The following is a 22121-nucleotide window of genomic DNA, read 5'->3' on the forward strand; positions in this document are numbered from 1 at the left end:
ATGGGATCCAAGGGGACATTGCTTCGTGGATCCAGAACTGGCTTGCCCACAGAAGGCAAAGGGTGGTTGTAGATGGGTCAGATTCTGCATAGTGGTCAGTCACCAGTGGTGTGGCTCAGTGATCTGTTCTGGGACACCTACTCTTTGTGATTTTTATAAATGACCTGGATGAATAAGTGGAGGGATGGGTTAGTAAATTTGCTGATGACACAAAGGTTGGAGGTGGTGTGGATAGTGTGGAGGACTGTCATAGGTTACAGCAGGACATTGATAGGATGCAAAACTGGGCTGAAAAGTGGCAGATGGAGTTCAACCCAGATAAGTGTGAGGTGGTTCATTTGGGTAGGTCAAATATGATGACAAAATATCGTATTAATGGTAAGACACTTGGCAGTGTGGAGGATCAGAGGGATCTTGGGGTCCAAGTCCATAGGACACTCAAAGCTGCTGCGCAGGTTGACTCTGTGATTAAAAAGGCAGACGGTGCATTGGCCTTCATCAACCATGGGACTGAGTTTAGGAGCCGAGTGGTAATGTTGCAGCGACGTATTATAGGACCCTGGTCAGACCTCACTTGGAGTACTGTGCTCAGTTCTGGTCGTCTCACTGTAAGAAGGATGTGGGAACCACAGAAAGTGTGCAGAGGAGATTTACAAGGATGTTGCCTGGTTTGAGGAGCATGCTTTATGAGAATAGATTGAGTGAACTCGGCCTTTTTTCCTTAGAGCGACGGAGAATGAGAGGTGACCTGACAGAGGTGTATAAGAAGATGAGGGGCATTGATCGTGTGGATAGTCAGAGAATTTTTCCCAGGGCTGAAATAGCTAGCATGAGCGGGCATAGTTTTAAAGTGTTTGGAAGTTGGTACAGAGGAGATGTCAGGGGTAAATTTTTTACACAGACAGTGGTGAGTGCGTGGAATGGGCTGCCGGCGATGGTGGTGGAGGTGGATATGATAGGGTCTTTTAAGAGACTCCTGGACAGGTATATGGAGCTCAGAAAAACAGAGAGCTATGGGTAACCCTAGGTAATTTCTCAGGTAAGGACATGCTCATCAGAGCTTTGTGGGCCAAAGGGCCTGTATTGTGCTATGGGTTTTCTATGTTAATCCTAGCTTAATCATAGGACAATTTACAATGACCAATTAACCTACCAACCGGTACATCTTTGGATTGTGGGAGGAAATGGGAGCACTCAGAGGAAACCCACGCAGTCACGGGGAGAACGTACAAAGACTTTACAGGCAGCGACAGGAGTTGAACCTGTGGTCACCTGTACTGTAAAGTGTTATGCTAACCACTACGCTACTAGGCCACTCCATGAAAATAGACAAAGCAGTGCGGTGATTTAATTGTTATGGTGTATGGTGTGGAGGAGGATGGAAGGGCTGGTGTCACGCTTCATCCCCAGCAGCTGCATAATAGAGGACTCTCTGATCATGGGCCGTTCCCGGGGACGCACACGGAGACAAACATCCGGTGCTGCTGGCAGATATGAACTCAGTGAAAGACGTTCTTTGGTCGGCCCGAAACTTGATGATCTACCAGCACATGGAGATGTCTGTGGCAGAATGCTGCCGACTGGCACATTGTCGGCTGCAGGAGTATGTGCTGAGGGACGCACTGAAACTTGGTGCAGCCACCGCAAGGGCCCAGTGGGGAAGGACCATGGTTTAGGGTTCTTCTCCCATGGGAGTAGGAGGGTTGGGTGGCGGGGAGTATACCCCTCAACAATGGTGGGTAAAGATGAACCAGCAGAGTGCCACGTGAGTGGCTGGAAGTGTGGAAACGTATAGAATGTAATGGTAATGTCTGTAAGGGATTGAGAGTCATTGAATGGTTTATTGTAAATAATTTTATTTTGAATAAAGTAAATTTCGGTAAAAATAATATCAGAATCAGGTTTTTTATCACTGGCGTGTGATGTGACATTTATTAACTTAGCAGTAGCAGTTCAATGCAATACATAATCTAGCGGAGAAAAAATAATAAAGTAAAAAAAATAATAGTAATAAATAAACAAGTAAATCAATTACGTATATTGAATAGATTTAAAAAACATGCAAAGACGTGTATATTAAAAAAAAGAGAGGTAGTGTCCAATGCTTCAACGTCCATTTAGGCATCGGATGTCAGTGGGGAAGAAGCCGTTCCTGAATCACTGAGTGTGAGCCTTCAGGTTTTTATACCTCCTACCTGATGGTAACAGTGAGAAAAGGGCATGCCCTGGGTGCTGGAGGTCCTTAATAATGGACGCTGCCTTTCTGAGACACCGCTCCCTAAAGATCCATGATTAGTCCTTGGGGCACATTATTTAAATGAACTTGAGCTTCCCACTTCAGTCCAGCTGCTACAGTCACCCTTTTCTAACAATATGTATCAGATATTTTATTCCAAAGAAGATCCAGGATGAACATAAAATTGAATGTCAGTAGGGACGTGTTGGGCACAATACAGGAGATCATGAGTGTTCTGAAGTCAAAAGCTCCACCTCTTCTTTTTAACCACATGTGCACTACTAAAATAGCAAATTCTTGCATTTTGCCATAGTGGCCACTCAAGTGTTGTAGATGCCATAGTTTCTCATTCCTCAGCAACCAATCAGCAATCAGCATAGTAGAAAAGATGCTGTGCAAATGCCCACTCTAATAACTACCCTTTTCTTGCTGATGGTGTTAAAAAATAAATAAGCTACTTTATTTACAATAATTACAATGCCAATGAGTCATTGGGCTGAAAACTAAACCTAGGTGTTTGACACAGTGATAAAATAATGTGCTTCTGGAGCTATGCTTGAAGTATTTTATGGAGAAATAGGGAAGTTAGCCAGCTTATAACTAAAAATATTATGTAGGTGTGTGATCCCAATTCGCAAGGGATGATATTTATTACAGTTTCCTACCAATCAGTACACATCTTCAAGGTAGCAGATTTACTCAATCTATTTTCAATTAAAGGATATGAAAATGTTTTTGTTATTGATGTCCAGTCAGCATCTCCTCGATGTTGATGCTAAATAAAAGCTCTGTGGAGATTAAGGTGAATAAGCATGGATGATTTTCATTGTAACGTATTACTCATTCAGTTCAAAAACCACATAGCTCTTAGCAAAAATAAATTGTTAAATGAAAATAAGTTGCCGATGCATGAACTTGAGTTGACCTATCAGGCCTAAAAAATTAATTCTGATTGCACCAACTGTATGTTTTTCAGTGATACGCATATTAAAACTAGTTATATCTGAAGTGGAATTTGCTTACGCTGATTTCCAGGTCAAATGTTATCACACCAGAAATTCCACCAGGCAATTCCACTTATGAATCACATTTGGACAGATGGTATGTTTTCAGTGTTAAGTGGCACGGAAAGATATAATTGCCCAGAACCAAAAATTGGGTTATGTTATCTTAAGGTGCGAATGCGCTTGTTTTTTTTCTCAGAACAACTATGGCTTAAAGTGTCATGGAGTCATTAAAAATGCAGCACGGATACAGGCCCTTAGGCCCGACAAGTCCATACCAACCACAATGCCATCTTAGCTAGTCCCAATTTCTTGTGCTTGGCCCAATTCCTTCCTTGCCCCTTCCCTCCATGTACAGTGCTTATCCAAGAGATTCTTAAGTGATATCATTGTACGTGCCTCAGTCACTCCCTCTAGCAGGTCATCCATATACTCACCACCCTCAGGGTCAGAGAGCAATACAGCATGGAAGCAGGACCTTCAGCCCAACTAGTCGATGCCAACACCCAGCTGGGCCCAATTTCCTGTGATCGGCCCATATCTTAGACAGGAGGAGAAGCTGGTGGCACAACGCAGCGCGCACAGCCTCTCCGGTGAAATGATATTGTATGTGTTAACTAGGGAGCTGTGCACAATTCTGATTTGATGGAGACAGCTGTGAGAAGCACGGAGGAACATCTGGAGAAACAAAATGCCCAGTTCGCTGCCGCTGCTACTGTGTGATTGAGAATCTCCGGAGGGAAGGCCCCAAAATCCTCGGCTTTGCCTGCTGCTGGCGGCCGGGGCTGGGGTCGAAGCGCTTGGCAGAGATGGTGCTCGGTGCTCGGTGTCGGAGGGCTGGTCAGAGGCTCGAAGTTTTCGGACGATTCAGCGTCAGACAGTGGTCGGGCATGGCAGAGAGAGTTTTCTTCCTTCTCCCGTCTACGTGAGATGTGGGACTTTCGAGAGACTTTGAATTTTTTTTACTGTGCCCATGGCCTGTTCTTCATCAAGTTATGGCATTGCTTGCACTTTTGTAATTATATGTTATAATTATGTGTTTTTTGTCAGTTTTTCAGTCTTGATCTGTCCTGTGTTTCTGTGATATCACACCGGAGGAATATTGTATCATTTCTTAATGCATGCATTACTAAATGACAATAAAAGAGAACTGTGTGTCCTCATAATCTAATCTAATAATCTAATATCTCCCGAAGCCTTACCCCTCCATGTATCTATACAAGTGCCTCTTAAGTTATGCAATTTTACCTTCTTCAACCACTCCCTCTGAGAATTTATTCCATATGCTCCACCCACTATGTTAAAAAGGTGCCCCTCGGGTCCTTGTTAAATCTTTTCTCACTCTAAATCTATGCCCCCATGCTTTGTATTCTTCTACTCTGGAGAAAAGATGGTTGCCATCCAACTTAGCCAATGTGCTCAGCTGATCCCGGATCCAAAACTGCAAACATTGCTCGGGATCTGATCACTCCAGAACTGAGAACTTTGCTCAGAATTTGATCAGTTCTCATTCATAATGCTACTTTTCCTCCTCCACCCTCACCCATTCATCAATATGGTTCCAACCTTCAATCAATCCCACAGAATTTGCCGGCCCTTCTGCTTACCAGATTCAGCCCCTAGACTTCTCAGCATTCCATGAACAAAACGCTAACTCTCCAATTCTCAAAATTACCCCTAATTCTGTCATACTGAGACTTGGCCTCCCAAAATTAGACTTGCCACTTTGTCTCCTGCTCCCTGATCTAAACAATACTAGACTATTGAATAAGACCACAATTCAAGCCCTAAGCCTGCAATCCAGGTCTCAGTTCAAGCATCAACTCTCAAGAAATGGCCTGGGTTACCAACTTACTAGAAGTTTTCCTTCCATCCTTCACAATGGTTCAGCACTGAAAAGCAAGTATGAAAAAATAATTAGTATTGTTCTTTCCTTGGAGATAAGCACCATTGAATCTTGCTGTGGTTTGTTATTAAAATGGTTATCATTTTGCAGACAATAATTTATCTCCCCACTCTCTGTAGTGCACACAAATTTCTGGGCTGTGTTATGTTTTGTAACTCCAGAAACTAATTGAAAGAGAAACACTGAAGCCAGGAAATTTGTCTACTTAATTTTCTTAGTGAAGCACTCACATATAACCCATAATGAATTATGTAAACAGAGAATGCTTAATCAAACAATATATTGACAATATTTCTGAAATATTGAAGACCATACACTCCTTCTGGCTTAGCTATAAACACTTATTCAATATAGAATGCATCTCAACTCAAATATGTAATGTTTTGCTCTCTAGTATACTATACAGTATACAGTATACTACCATATCGACATCTACAACATAGCAAATTTTAGATTGACCCATTTAGATTTAATTGCTATGGAGAATTTCTTACTCCTGTGGGATAATGTCTTTCCTAATGAAGCAGGGGGTTGGGTGGGGGTCACTCTGTTTGGCAGATGAGACTCTCGGCTGTGAAAGAATCTCAGGTACTGGGGACCCCTCCGTACTGGTTGTAGGAGTTGATTCTGAGACTGTAGGAAATGGTTCTGAATGTTTTGAACAATTTTCTTCTCTAACAATGGCCTCTGCTCTCCTCAACTGATCGATATGTCATTTCCACTGTGTAAGGAAGTGCTCCAGTTCTATCCTTAATCTTTTTACGTATCCACTTTTGATCATCTCTTGTAGTCCCTCACTAGGACTGCTTGTCCAAGAGTGAAACATTGAACCTCCTTCTCAGATTAACTTTGAGGAGATCCAAGCATGAGTGCAAGGGGCAACCCAGGAACAGTATAGCTGGTTTGTTATTGGTTTTGGAATGTACTGCATTGAGATATGCAAAGAGGAAGTTGGCGAGCTTCTCAATCTGCCCAATCTGCTGATCTATCCGAGGTCATCAGACATAGCTTCGAGCTTACACTTTCATTTTGACCATGCCAGATGAGTGGCATGCAGTTCCTCCAAAAGCTTGGATGGTACAACAAATCTCAATTTCCACATAAGGCAACCCTCGTCAAGGGCAAGTTCAACCCAGTTCTGGTAAAAATTCAGGAACTGGAATATTTGTTGCACATTCCAGACTTTCTGGTTTGCCACAACTTGAGACAGTGTGGAGTCTTTTCTGGTTTCCCTTTGGATCATCTCTGCTGTAATAGGGAGACTTCCAATTTGCATTAGAGAGAATACGTCAAGAGGAGTGTCATCTTTTGTAAAATTATCAGATGTTTTCTCTTCCAGAGGTAAACAGGATAATCCATCAGCATTTCCATGATTAATTCTCCTCTTGAATTTGATCTTTTAAGAATGTCCCCCAAGAATCAGAGCCCATTTCTGCATTTGTGCTGCTGCTGTTAATCGAACACCTTTCCGTGGATTGAAAATGGACACTAGTGCTTCACTATCAGTAATGAGGGTAATCTTTCTCCCATAAAAGTACTAGTTGAAATATCTTACACTCCAAACAACACTAAAGGTCTCACTGACAACCTCAGAATTAGAATCAGATTTAATATCAACAGCATATGTCGTGAAATTTGTTAACTTTATGGCAGCAGTAAAATATAATACATGATAAATAGATAAAGAGAAAAAAAAACTGAATTACACTATATATGTCTATTAAATAATACATTAAAATAAATAGTGCAAAAAATCAGAAATAAAAAAGTAGTGTGGTAATGTTCATGGGTACAATGTCCATTCAGAAATTTGATGGCGGTAGTAGGAAGTTGATCATGAATCACTGAATGTGTGCTTTCAGGTTTCTGTACCTACTTCTGTGCATAATTTTTCTTGGAATGGGAATGGGATGCATAAGCTATGGACTGTTCAATTTCATAACATGTGACATGATGCACTTATATTTTAAGGCAAAGCACTTACAGGCACGCTTCACTGGATGATAGGGATTCAATGTATGTGTACAGTACCTGACACCACCATTTCCTTTACTTTATTGAAAGTCACCTCACACTGTTTATTGCATTTGCCATTTCTTCCCAATCTGGAGTAATGAGTTCAAGGGGTGAAGCACAGTAGCCAGGTTTGACTGGAACCTCTTTTAGTAGTTAACAAATCCTATTTCAGACCACAACTGTGACAAATTTATGGTCTTGGGGAATCCACTGCTGCTTGAATATTCTCAGCATGCATGCAATCCTTGTGCATTAGTGGTGTGACCACAGTAACTGATGCTTTATTTAACACTCTTGAGATTTTGGAAATGTTCCATGTCGTCCTCACCAGGAACAATGATGTCATCCAGGTAATACTGAGTGACTGGCTGCCTTGCAGGGCCTGGTCAGAGTGCAGGTGCAGACACTACTCCAAAAATAGACCTATAATGGTGATAAACTCCTGTGTGAGTGTTTATGGTGAGAAACACTTTGGACTCCTCTTCCATCTCCAACGGTAGGTAGGCCTCAGATATGTCCACTTTGTGGAAGTATTTCCTTACAGATGGTTTGCAAATATATCCTCTATTCTGAGCAGAAGGTATTGATCTACTTTCAGTACTGGTTTGATGGTGACCTTAAAATGACCACATATTCTGGCAGACCCATCTTTCTTAGCTATTGGGACACTAACATTATTCATGGGCTCCACTCAATGTTGGAAAGAATTAATGGCAGTCTCTATGCAATCCAGTTCACTGGCTTCTTTATCACAGATGGTGAAAGGAACAGGACAGGCTTTGTAAAATTCAGTTGGCACTTACATTTAACACTATTTTACCATTGTTATGTTTGAGTTTTCCAGTACTATCCTTGAACACTGCTGAGGCATCATCCCATACTTTTCTAAATTCACTTTTAGTTGACACTGTTCCACGAGATGTAGTAAGCAAATGGTGGATGGATCCCCAGTCAAGTTGTAGTTGTCTCAGCCACTCATGACTGCAAAGTGCCAAGTCTCCTGTTTTTCACTTCATAGAATCCCAATGTGGCTTATTGGTTGTTGTATTTCACTGTTACAAATGTCATTCCCTCAGGAATTATCTTTTCTCCAGTATAAGTTATCAGTTGGATATCTGTAGATTTCATTTCAGTATCTTTGAAATACCATTAAAACTCATTTTGTGGAATGACTGAAGCAGCCAAACCAGTGTCCAAATCCATTTTCATGAAATTGCCGTTCTCTTCTAGTGTAAGCCATATGACTTGTCTCTGGGTTAATTTTCACTTGACATTTTATCTTTATCTCTTTGTGCAATCCATTCATTTTTGTCTTCCTGTCTTGCATTTTGTAAGTGTCCTACTTTGTTGCATTTTGTGCAAGTTTTGCCTTTTAATCTGCATTTGTCTGGTATATTTGAGCCTCTGCCACAATGGTAACACCATTTATTCAGCCAGGCAGTTTCTGTTTATGTGCGAATTTTGTTCACTTTCATTTTCATTCCTGACTGCAGCACAATTGTGTCCCTGGCCGAACGTTGATCCAGCAACTTGAACTATTCTTTTAAATGTGAGTTATACTTCAGTTAGGAACCGTTTATGAATGCTTTCTTGTTAAATTCCACAAACTAAATGATCTCTCAGTGCAACATAAAGTCCTACATTGAACTGACAATGCTCAGAAATTTATTCAATTCAGCCATGTAGGCTGAAAAAGACCCCCCTTCCTTTTAATTTCGTTTATAAAACCGGAAGTGTTCTGCATCCACAATAGTATTTGGTATGAAATGTTCCTGCACTACGTTCATAATATCAACAAAGGTCATTTTGGCTGGTTCAGTTGTAGCAGTTAAACCCCTAAGCCAGTGTTTCCCAACCTTTCTAAGCCCAACATCCCCTAAAGGACTGTGTCATACTTGTCAACACCCACCAAAAGCACCTTCATACTTGCCAATGCCACTCATAGGCACAATATACTTTCTGACGCTTCCATTGTGTAAAATCCCTAATGTTCAATTCATTTTGAGAGAACTAGACTATAAAAGCAAGAGTGTAATGCTGAGCCTCATAAGTTACTGGTGAGGTCTCACTTGGAGCATTATGAGTAGTTTTGGGTCCCTTATACAAGAAAGGTTGTGCTGACATAGAAGAGGGTTCAAAGGAGGTTCACCTAAATGATTCCAGGATTGAAAGGCTTCTCATATGAAAAGCACTTGATAGCTCTGGGCCTGTACGTATTGGAATTCAGAAGAATCGGGGGGGGGGCATCTCATTGAAACCAGTTGAATGTTGAAAGGCCTCAACGGAGTAGATGCGGAGAAGATGTTCCTATGGCGGGGGAGTCTAAGACCAGAGGACACAGCCTCAGAATAGAGGGACGTTCATTTAAAATGGAGATGAGGAGGAATTTCTTTAGCCAGAGAGTGGTGAATCTGTGGAGGCCAAGTTATTGGGTATATATAAGGCAGAGGTTGATTGATTCTTGATTAGTCAGACCATAAAGGGATAGGGGGGAAAAGGCAGGAAATTGGGACCGAGACGGAAATTGATCAGCCATAATGAAATGGCGGAGCAGATTCGATGGCCCAAATGGGCTTATTCTGATCCTATATCTTATAGTCTTTTATACATTTAGTTCAAAGTTCAATGTAAATTATATTATCAAAGTACACGTATGACACCATATATAACCCTGGGATTCTTCCTCTTGTGGGCACATTCAACAAACCTATAGAACAGTAACTACGACAGGATGAATGAAAAATCACCTAGTGTGCGGATGACAACAAAATGTGCAAATGCAAATATAAATAAATAGCACCAAATATCAAGAATATAAGATGAAGAGTCTTTGAAAGTGAGTTCATTGATTGTGAGAACATTTCAATGATGGGTCAGTAAATTTGAATGTAGTTATCCCCTTTTATTCAAGAGCCTGATGGTTCAGGGGTAGTAACTGTTCTTGAACCCGGTGGTGTGAGTCCTGAGGCTCTTGTACCTTCTACCTGATTGTAATAGTGAAAAGAGAACATGACCTGGGTAGAGGGGACCCCTCATGATGGATGCTGCTTTCCTATGAAAGCATTTCATGTAGAATTGCTTAATATTTGGGAGGGCTTTACCAGTGATGTACTGTTTTGAATCCAATACTTTCTGTAGGACTTTCTGTTTCTATACCAGGCTGTGATGCAGCCAGTCAATATATTCTCCACTATACACCTATAGAAGTTCATCAAAGTTTTACATGTCTTGCTGGATGTCTACAAAGTCCTAAGGAGATAGAGACACTGCTGTGCTTTCTTCTTCTTTCTTACATGCTGAGCCCAGGAAAAGTCCTCTAAAATAGTGCATTTATTATCAAAGTATGTATGCAGCATACAACCCTGAGATTTGTTTTCCAAACAGATAGCCACAAGACAAAGAAAACCATGGAACCCATTCAATGAACAACATCAACCCCTCCCCCATGTGCAAAAGAAAACAAATCACTCAAATGGCAATAAAAAAATGAACAAAAACACAGAATATTAAACACAAAATCGAAGAGGTCCAGACATACTCAGTTCAGTTCAGTGTTCCTTGCCTTCAGGTCGCCTGATTCAAAATCGCTCAAAATGGCAACTAAACAAGTATGACCAGAAAACAGAAACACATCATAACATGAACTATGGAGTTCAAACCACAACTGTTGATTAACCATTGCCTAAGACTCAGAACTTGAGCACTATCCTTCGACAACACTGAGCGATAAGGAGAGAGAGCATTTGAATGTGGGAACCTTCCCTTGGAAGCAGCAAGCGAAAGGGAAAAAGAGAGAGACCATCACACACAGAGACCTTCTTCTGGCAGCAGTGAGTGAGAGTTTGGTGGGTGGCACTGAACACCATTCACCTTTCACATTCATCTCGATTTCAATCTTCCTTGGCACTTTAATTGGCAATGTTATGAGTTCGGCGAGAAATGGAGCTAATCGTGGGCTCACGCCCCATCTCCAGGCTTCTTGTCCTCGAGGCCACACACTTCATTCGAAGCCTCATGGAACCCCTTCAGAGACTGTAAAGCACTAGATCACTCAATCAGCCTCAAAGCACACTGCCAAAGTGTGGATCACAGACTCCAACAGTAGCAGAACAACATTTTGAAGAAAAAAATATGTAAAGGAAGGTGAAAGAAATACTTTTGTGATCTGTTTGGTGGATGTCGTCCTTGGTCGTGTTGTTCGCTGGCGTCACCTTTTTCCGGTTGACTAATCTACAAAACGTATTTACATCTCAATGATCAAATGCCATCTGTAGCTCCATGGATAGATAGATAGATAGATATACTTTATTGATCCAGAGGGAAATTGAGTTTCGTTACAGCCGCACCAACCAGGAATAGAGCATAAATATAGCAATACAAAAACCACAAACAATCAAACAACAAAATGCAAACTATGCCAGATGGAAATAAGTCCAGGACCAGCCTATTGGCTCAGGGTGTCTGACCCTCCACGGAGGAGCTGCAAAGTTCAATGGCCACGGGCAGGAACAACCTCCCGTGACGCCCAGTGTTGTATCTCGGTGGAATATGGCCGGAGTCCAACAGCAAAAAGTTCAATATCTGGTCTACAAACATGTTCCTCAATCGTAATATGACCAGGATTGCACCATACAGTAACCAGAACAGTAAGCACCCAACTCCTTTACGCCTACCGCTCTCAGCGTAATAACATTTATTTCTCACACCAGAAACCTCTGCACCAGTGTTGATGCTCTGGGGTAACAGTGAGAGAATCCTGCACTGCTGTCAGTGACATCCTTTAGATGAGATGATAAAACCAACCAAGATTCTTGAGTAGGTGTACATTTCCATGAAATTACTTTGAAAGAAGGTAGCAGATTGATAGACCATAGAAAGTTACAGCATGATGTTGTGCTGACCTGCTAATATACCCTAAGACCAATCTAACCCTTTCTTTCTACATACCTCTCCATTTTCCCCTGTTCCAATCTGAGTTTCTTAAACTTCCCTAATATATCTGTTTCTATCACCATTTCTGGCCGGATGTTCCATGCACCCATCATTCTCTGTGTCAAAACATACCTCTGACACCCCCCTCCCCTATACTTCCTTCCAGACACCTTGAAATTATGCCTAGAAGTATCTTGAAGAAAATTCATCATTGAAGTATTTGTCCCTCACTCAGATTATAGGTGAAGGGATAATGCAGTATACGTTTTGGCTGCTACATTTCAATCATTATAGTGACTTTATGATGCATTTCATTAAAATGTTCTGAAAGGAATGTGTAGGCTGCCATTTAAATGCAAATCTTTTTCTTTAATCCCTTCTGTGTGTTTGCAATACAAAAATTAACAATGTTCCTGCTTCAACAGTCAGAAGAGTACATGAAATGTGCAGTAGAAATTTGTTTCTAATTGTATTCCCCATGTGATGGTGTGACTTTCCTCCAAGTGCTTTAGTTTGCTCGAAGATAACAAATCTTGGTTAACTGGCCTGTGTAATTTGCCCTTGGTGAATAATGGAGTGCTAGACCCTGAAGGGTATTGATGGGGAAGTGGGAAGAAGTGGGATCAGGCTCAGATTAAATTGACTGGCTGTTTGGTGGTTGATGTGGACTCAGAGGATTAAAAGGCTTATTTCCGTAGATATGTTATTTAATATGTCTATAGCTCTAAGCATATCCTACTCTCTTAGTTGGAACTGAATATCCACTGCATAGTGCAACTGTTACTGACTGTCCATACTGCATGCAAATTGATTGCATGAGTAATCATAAAGAATCCTTCATCTTTATTATAAGTACTTTCTCCCTTCTTCATTTTCTGTGTTTAGGTGTCATCAGAACAGCTTTAGCCAACATGGACAGAGAAGTCAAGGAAGACTATCAAGTTATCATCCAAGCCAAAGACATGGAAGGACAAATGGGAGGGTTGGCAGGCACGACAACTATAAATATCACGCTTACTGACGTCAATGACAATCCACCCAGGTTTGCCAAAAGTAAGCTTACTTTCTCCACTCAGCACTTCAGAACCTTTGACATGCAGCATGTGTTCTTAAGGCATGTAACAGAAAATAACATTGTCCAACCTGAGAATTTGATCAAATCTCCACACATTTCAGGGGAAATGCTATTGATCAATGATGCTCTTTAATAGAGGAATTTTGAATGCTGTGTTCCCTTCATTTAATTAAACAGGTTCATTAGTTAGAAGATATTATTCAAGGTATACCAAGTCCCACTTGAGCCAATTTTAATTAAACAAGCATTTTTATTGAAGAGCTTGATGTTTTTTTGTCGCCAAGGAACAGGGAGAGCATAAAAAAATAACATAAGGCATACTGTATAATAGATTATTGATGTCAGAAATTTTCAACTAGTTTAAACCCCATATTCTCATGACACTTCTGTTTTGTGCAGAATGTTAGTCTGTTAAATGAATGTTCACATAGAGACTGATTAATATTTACCTCTATTGTTATTATACATACAGTGGCATGCAAATGTTTGGGCACCCCTGGTCAAAATTTCTGTTACTGTGAATAGCTAAGCAAGTGAAAGATGACCTGATTTCCAAAAGGCACGAAGTTAAAGATGACACATTTCTTTAACATTTTCAGCAAGATTACTTTTTCATTTCCATGTTTTAAAGTTTCAAAATGACAAAAAAGGAAAAGGGCCCAAAGCAAATGTTTGGGCACCCTGTATGGTCAGTACTTAGTAATACCCCCTTTGGCAAGTATCACAGGTTGTAACAACACTTTCTGTAGCCAGCTAAGTCTTTCAATTCTTGTTTGGGGGATTTTCACCCATTCTTCCTTGCAAAAGGGTTCTAGTTCTGTAAGATTCTTGGGCCGTCTTGCATGCACTGCTCTTTTGAGGTCTATCCACAGACTTTCGATTATGTTTAGGTTGGGGGACTGTGAGGGCCATGGCAAAACCTTCCGCTTGCACCTTTTGAGGTAGTCCATTGTGGATTTTGAGGTGTGTTTAGGATTATTATCCTGTTGTAGAAGCCATCCTCTTTTCATCTTCGGCTTTTTTTTTTACAGACGGTGTGATGTTTGCTTCCAGAATTTGCTGGTATTTAATTGAATTCATTCTTCCCTCTACCAGTGAAATGTTCCCCGTGCCACTGGCTGCAACACAAGCCCAAAGCATGATCGATCCACCCCCGTGCTTAACAGTTGGAAAGGTGTTCCTTTCATGAAATTCTGCACCCTTTTTTCTCCAAACATACCTTTGCTCATTGCGGCCAAAAAGTTCTATTTTAACTTCATCAGTCCACGGGACTTGTTTCCAAAATGCGTCAGGCTTGTTTAGATGTTCCTTTGCAAACTTCTGACACTGAATTTTGTGGTGTGGACGCAGGAGAGGTTTCCTTCTGATGACTCTCCCATGAAGGTCATACTTGTGCACGTGTCGCTGCACAGTAGAACAGTGCACCACCACTGCAGAATCTGCTAAATCTTCCTGAAGGTCTTTTGCAGTCAAACAAAGGTTCTGATTTGCCTTTCTAGCAATCCTACGAACAGTTCTCTCAGAAAGTTTTCTTGGTCTTCCAGACCTCAACTTGATCTCCACCTTTCCTGTTATAACTGCCATTTCTTAATTACATTACGAACTGAGGAAACAGCTACCTGAAAACACTTTGCTATCTTCTTATAGCCTTCTTCTGCTTTGTGGGTATCATTTAATTTAATTTAATTTTCAGAATGCTAGGCAGCTGTTTAGAGGAGCCCAAGGCTGTTGATTGTTGGAATAACGTTTGAGGAGTCAGGGTAATTTGTAAAGCTTTGAAATTTCATCACCTGGCCTTTCCTAACGATGATTGTGAACAAGCCATAGCCCTAACAAGCTAATTATGGTCTGAAACCTTGGTAAAAGTTATCTGAGAGCTCAAATCTCTTGGGGTGCCCAAACTTTTGCACAGTGCTCCTTTCCTTGTTTTCACTCTAAAATTGTGCAAAACAAAAATAATACACTGATCTTGCTTAAAACGTTGAAAAGAATGTTTCATCTTTAACTTTATGATGTTCAGAGATCAGTTCATCTTCTACTCACTTAACTACTCACAGTAACAGAAGTTTTGACCAGGGGTGCCCAAATATTTGCATACCACTGTATAACTTTCAAAACTGAGCAAGACTATGCATGGCTTCTAGGGGTTAAATTTTGTCTGTTCATCACAAGAAAACTCTGTGAATAAGGTAAAACCATGTCAACAAAGTTGTTAAATATTTAATTAGAAGCTGATCACCAACCAGTTCTCTTGACTTCTTTTCTCTTTCTGTGTCTTACTACTATTCAATGCAATCTTGAAAGAAACTTACTCAAAGGAGCATTAGTTGTCTTTGTAGTTGGTATCATTTCCCAAAGCCTACTTTGATAAGAAGGCAAGTTCAGGTTTGAAAAACAAATTAGCGCTCACGTTAATTATTTAAATGAATTGTAAAGACAAAGCTGTCAGTCAAATGCCACTTGGGTCTCAAAAAAATGCAACCTGCCAAGTCAATAGACATATTTAAAGTTGAGGTTGATAAGTTCTTGATTAATAAAGAAGGTGAGGAGAAGGCGGCGCAATGCAGCGTGCATGGCCGCTCCGAAATGATATCGTATTTGTAAGTAGGTTACGTGCACAATCCTGATTTGATGGAGACAGACGTGAGAAGCACGGAGGAACATCTGAAGAAACTTCTGAAATGCCCGCTTCACTGCCGCTGCTACTGTGCGATCAAGAATCTCCAGAGGAGAAGGCCCCAAATCCTTGGCTTTTCCTATTGCCTGTTGCCAGGGCCAGGGTCGAAGCGCTCGGCAGAGATGATGCTCGGTGCTCGGTGTCGGAGAGCTGGTCGGAGGCTCGAAGTTTTCGGAGGGACTCAAGAGTCGGCTGTGGTCGGGTGCTTCCAGGGTGCTGCATCGGCAAGTTTGCGGTGCTGGAAGGTTATGTCAGGGGGAGTTTCTCCCTTCTACCGTCTGCGTGAGATGATGGGACTTTCAAGAGATTTTGAGACTTTTTTTTTACCATTCCCATGGTCTGTTCTTTATCAAATTATGATATGGCTTTGCACTGTTGTAACTATATATTATAATTATGTGGTGTTTGTCAGTTCTTTTAGTCTTGGTTTGCCTTGTGTTTCTGTGATATCATTCTGGAGGAACATTGTATCATTTCTTAATGTATGCATTACTAAATGACAATAAAAGAGGACTGTGTGTCCTCATAATCTAACCTAATCTAATCTAATAAGGGCATCAGTTTCCAGGGAGAAGGCAGGAGAATGGTGTTCAGAGGGATAATAAATCATCCAAGATGGAATGGCAGAGAGGACGTGATGGGCTGAAAGGCCTAGTTCTGCTTTGACGCCTTATGGTCTTTTCCCGTTAGCCACACCCATTGCTTTGAGAAAACTGGGAGTGTGAATGAATTCTCTGGAGGATAATTTAGATATCAAGCATATTCTAAGAATGTGCTTTTACTTCAATGTTAACTAAAGTCATTAGAGACAACAGAACTGTTGCAGGAAATGCCAACTGAAGCATATTTGCCTGACTAATGAGGATAACTACTCACATTTTTGCAGTACAATCTTTCATTTCAAGGGTATTTTATAGAAATGTACGAAGAAAAAAGTAAATGGGTGTCAACCCACAGGCAGGAATCAGCAAGCGTTTGTTGATTTAACTGTAAAGGCAGATTTCAATGAGAGTCATAAAAGTTTGGAAGGCAGTTAAGCGATTTATAATAAAGTATCAGTGAATAGTGCAAGACAATGAGCAAAATGACATCTGTGAGGCTAGGATCTGCAGAATAGACTCTGGATGTTGTAGATGTGGAGAGTTTGAATTGATAATGACAGTGTAAACTATTCCAACCTTAAGCGATAAGGGTAAAAAAAAAGATGGGAAATCAAGAGTCGGTGTAGGTTAGTGAGCACATGAGTAAATGATGAAGGATGACTTGTCATGTATTGTATTAATATTGGATAAGGTGATGATTATGCAGGACAGATAAAGGTGAATCTGATCAGAAGTCCCTTGGAATAGTAGCATCTAAACACAATAAGGGCATGGATAAAAAAATACACTTTTATCATACTAACATCATCCATCAAGCCCATGCAATTTGACCTACTTATCTTTCAGACAGAAGTGAAATTTTCACATCTACCTGAAAGGTAAGTAGGTCAATTTAATAAAATTTCATGTAGCAGTTTTGGATGCCAAAACTACTTGTTTAGTCTAAGCTGTCATTGTCTTAGGTGAAAGCCACTTGAAACTGCAGGAAGAAGGATCTATTGCTTAGAACATAACTCAGAGTGAAGTAAGACATTGGAAACAATATATGGACTGGCTTAGCAGTAAGTAGTGAATAAGATGGCATTAGTGACAAAGCAATATAGTATACAGATGAGAAACAAAATTTAAGGCTTCACCAAGCATAGCCTTTGCTCAGTATGTAGGTTATTAAACAAGGACAGGAGGACAAGTTGCTCATGAAGCCTTAAATCATAGATATTTATTTGTAAATAGAGACAGGAATGATCCCTTAGCTGAGGTACCAACTACTGAGGAGAATGAATGAGGGATTTCAGAATAAGAAGAGAGAGTGAGCAATTTCAAGTTCCTGGGTGTTAAGATCTCTGAGGACCTAACCTGGTTCCAACATATCAATACAGCTATAAAGAAGACAAGACAGCAGCTATGTTTCATTAGGAATTTGAGGAGATTTGGTATGTCACCTAAAACACACAAAAACTTCTACAGTTGTACCATAGAGAGCATTCTGACAGGCTGCATCACTGTCTGGTATTGGGGATGGGGGTGGTGGGGGGTTACTGCATAGGATCAAGAAAAGCTACAGGAAGTTGTAAAATTAGTCAGCTTTGTCTTGGGTACTAGCCTCTGTAGTATTCAAAACATTTTCAAGGAAAAATGCCTCAGAAAGGCGGCGTCCATCATTAACGACTCCCATTACCCGAGACATGCCCTCTTCTCATTGTTACCAACAGGAGGGAGGTACAGAAGCCTGAAGGCATACATTCGACAATTCAGAAACAGTTTTTTCTACTCTGCTATCTGATTCCTAAATTAACATTGAACCCATGAACACTATCTCACTTGCATTATTTCTGTTTTTGCACTATTTTAAAAAATTAACTATTTAATATACTGTACAGATATATATATACTTACTGTAATTGATTTACAAACGTTTGTACTTATGTACTTATTTTTTCTATATTATCATGTATTGCATTGTACTGCTGCAGCTAAGTTAACAAATTTCATGACATCATCATCATCGTCATCAGGTGCCATGCCCAGTTTGAGCTTTGACTACCATGGTCCACACACTCCTGTTTCGGGTCAAGTGGATCAGTTCATTGGTATTCATTTCCAGTTCTCTGGGTGCTGTCTCCATCATCATCTGTCCTTGTCTTCCTCTTGCTTTCTTCCCTTCAATCTTTCCCATAATTACCGTGCATTCTAACTCCTCTTTCCTAATTACATGTCCAATGAAGTTACTTCTCTTTTTGTGTTTGCTCTGTTCATGACATCCTCGTTAGATATTCGTTTTATCCATGATATTCTTTGCACCCTCCTCAAAAACACATCTCTGCTGCTTCAATTCATTTCCTCATGTTACTAGATATTGTCCAACATTCTGAGCCATATAATATAACTGGATAAATGTAACATTTCAGTACTCTGAGGCGGGTTGTCATGCCTAGTTTAGTATTGATCAGTATACTCCTCATTCTCATAAAGGTGTCTTTTGCCATCCTTATTCTTCTTTTGATGTCCATGTTGCACCTGCCATCTGATCCTACCCAGCTTCCTAAGTAACAAAAGTGACATATGCTGGTGACATTAAACCTGATTCTGAAAAGATTATGTATAAATATATTTTGGTGTGGGACTATTATAGTTAAATTTACAGATAGTGACCCAGCAAAAAATGTGGTAATTATGTGGCCAAGGAAAAGTCATGTTGAAAAGAACTTAGAGGAATCTACTAAAGTGTAACAAATGCAAAAGATTAATTATAAGAATTACACAGAATTGAAGATCTTCCACTGCAATTGAGAAATTGCACAATTTAATATGTTAAGTGTAAAATTTAAAATGTGTTTTCTCAAATGTACCTAAAGCAGATAAATGACAAAAATTCTGCAAACAAAACAGTTTATTTAGCTAACACTAAGAAATATCACACAGATGTTGCAATTAATGTGATGCCTTTCCTCCCTCTGACTATTGGATCACTGATTTGCTACAATCGGACTGGATTGTAATTACATTTAGCCGCCGGTGCAGAGCACATGATTCTCCATAGGCCTAATATTTTGCTCAGAAGTTATGAAAAATCTAGCAATATTTTCCTCGGATCCTAATGCTCTTCATGCTGGAGTAACAGAAATATAAAAGTTAAATACTGCTGAGGATGGAAACCAGAGAACAAAGCAAAAATGTTGGGAACACTCTATGTTAAATCAGACCGTATTCTCTTCTCTTTCTGTTTCTACTGATCATGCTGAGTATTTCAAGCACATTCTATTTTTCTGTTTTGAAGTAATACAAGGCTAATGTGGTTTATCCTCATCATAAATATATTCTACTTCAAAAAGTCCACTTGTCTAATGAAAATGACAATAAATTTCCTGTAATGTGAATCTAATGGCGTTCAAAATTATTTAACTACGACAGTCAACATTGATCTCCTTTTAATATTCATAATATTTGTGAGGCTATTCTAATTCAGTTTTCATTCAGTGATGACCCTCAGGATGTTGATGGTGGGGAACTTGGTAAAGTTACTGAATGCAATGAGTGCTTAGATTTTCTGTTGGTGAAGTCCATTTTGCTTTTGTGTGGTGTGACTATTACGTGTCCTGTATTAAAACAGTCTTGAATGTTGTCTAGTAATGCATCATCATCTGCAAATGAAAGTGGAGATTTTACAACCATCAGAATCAGAATCAAGTTTAATATCACCTGCATATGTTGTGAAATGTGTTAATTTAGTGGTAGCAGTACAATACAATGCTACAGAGGCTAGTACCCATGATGGAGCTGACTAATTTTACAACTTCCTGTAACTTCTTTTGATCCTGTGCAGTAGCACACCACACCGCGCCCTCCCCCCCATACTAGACAGTGATGCGGCCTGTCAGAATGCTCTCCATGGTCCATCTGCAGAAGTTTTTGTTTTAGATGACAAACCAAATCTGCTCAAAATCCTAATGAAATATAGCTACTGTCTTGTCTTCTCTGTAAGCAACCTTTTCTCCAACATTATGATGGGCAGTCTGATGGGGGAAGTCACTGATGAAACAGTTGAGGTTGGTTAAAGTCATCTCATGCTCTTGGTAATGCATGCAGCAATGTCTTGGAGTTATGGTTTTTGGTCTTTAAATAATCACTCTCCATGGAAATACACTTATCCTACTGTACTTGGCTAGTTACAGGGAAAAAAAAACTTGCCATTCATCTGCCAGCAATTATCTCATGTGGGTATGTGCCAGTTTGGTCTAAAATCTGTCACAATGTATGTTAAATCTTTGTAACTAGGACAGGCACAGTATAAACCAACAGCCACAAATGAAGCAGCTTGGTGATGCTCGCTGTAAAACATGCACAAACTGAGGAATGTAGATGGGAAAAGGCAGGTATAATTATGAGATATCTGATAAAATTAAAAATGAATGGGAAAGGGAACTTCGACTTTGTCTACCTATAGAGAAATGGGATAATTTTTTTCAATTAGTTAGTACTACTTCTATATGTGCTAACCATGAGTTAATACAATTTAAAGTAGTGCACAGAACCCATACGTCTAAAGATAAATTGGCCCGTTTTTATTCCCATATAAACCTTGTTTGTGACAGATGTCACTCTGAGGTGGCTTCTTTAACTCATATGTTTTGGTCCTGTCCTCTCTTGGAAAAATATTGGAAAGATATTTTTGATATTATCTCAAAAGTTATATGTTTTGATTTACAACCCCATCCTATTACGGCAATTTTTGGATTGCCAATTGTAGAACATAGATCTTTGTCTTCTTCAGCCTGTCGTATGATAGCATTTGTTACTTTAATGGCCAGAAGATTTATTTTATTGAACTGGAAGGAAACTAATCCTCCTACTACATTCCAATGGTTTTCCCAAACTATATTAAGTTTAAATTTAGAAAAAATCAGAAGTGCTATCTTTGATCCTTCAGTTAAATTTGAAGAAACTTGGAAACCTTTTATGGAACACTTTCATATGATGTAATTTGACCTTTCCGAATCTTCTTTATCAACTTAAAATATATGAATAGAGGAGTGGTGTTGACGACATTACTGAACGTATTCGATTCAAGATATTGGTCTAGCACTGTTCTGTCCTGTTTGCTTTTTTTGGGGGGAGGGTTAGTATTTAGTTTTTTTTTCTCTTTTTTGGGGGGGGGGTTCTTTGTTTATACATATATTTTTGCTTTTTATTTCTTTTTTTTAATGACTAATTTCACCATGAGTTTGGAAGTCTATTATACCTATGTTATTTGAAATCTTTTTTGTATATGTTTATTAATAATAAGACTATTCCAGTTTCTTTGTATTAACATTGTTATTGTGTTTATAATTTTGAAAATTAATAAAAAGATTTAAAAAGAAAAGGTATAATTATGAGAAAAACAGGATAAAGAGAAAAGACATCTCTCATATCTCCAGCACTAACTGCTGAAGATATCAGAAATGAGACTTCAAAATGCTTAATCAAAACTTTAGAGCCCAGGTAGTTTAATGGTAATTGTCAATGATATATTTGTTAAAATTTCTCTTACTTATAATGCACCAGCTGTCCCCCTTCCCCTCTCTTTGTAGTTTCTTTAGTGGGAAACTAGTACTGATTTTGGGGGAGTACTGTGAATCTATGTCTGGTAGATGAGCAAACGTCATCTGTTTAATTGTGTTGGTATGTGCAGCA

At 39.7% G+C, this 22121-nt stretch overlaps 1 protein-coding gene across 3 annotated transcripts in view; it reads left to right on the forward strand.

Moving 5' to 3' along the window:
* The window catches only part of LOC140212487 (cadherin-12-like), a 309387-nt gene that overhangs the window by 76392 nt on the left and 210874 nt on the right, over positions 1 to 22121 (forward strand). For 2 of the 3 annotated variants that reach the window (XM_072283351.1, XM_072283354.1), the window contains exon 4: positions 12980 to 13147. The exons of the other annotated variant lie outside the window; for it this stretch is intronic. In XM_072283351.1, coding sequence (XP_072139452.1) covers positions 12980 to 13147 — 168 coding nt within the window. The remainder of the gene's footprint in view (positions 1 to 12979; positions 13148 to 22121) is intronic. 3 annotated transcript variants of the gene reach the window in all.

The sequence above is a fragment of the Mobula birostris genome, chromosome 19 (assembly GCF_030028105.1).
Source record: "Mobula birostris isolate sMobBir1 chromosome 19, sMobBir1.hap1, whole genome shotgun sequence".
Taxonomy (NCBI): Eukaryota; Metazoa; Chordata; class Chondrichthyes; order Myliobatiformes; family Myliobatidae; genus Mobula; species Mobula birostris.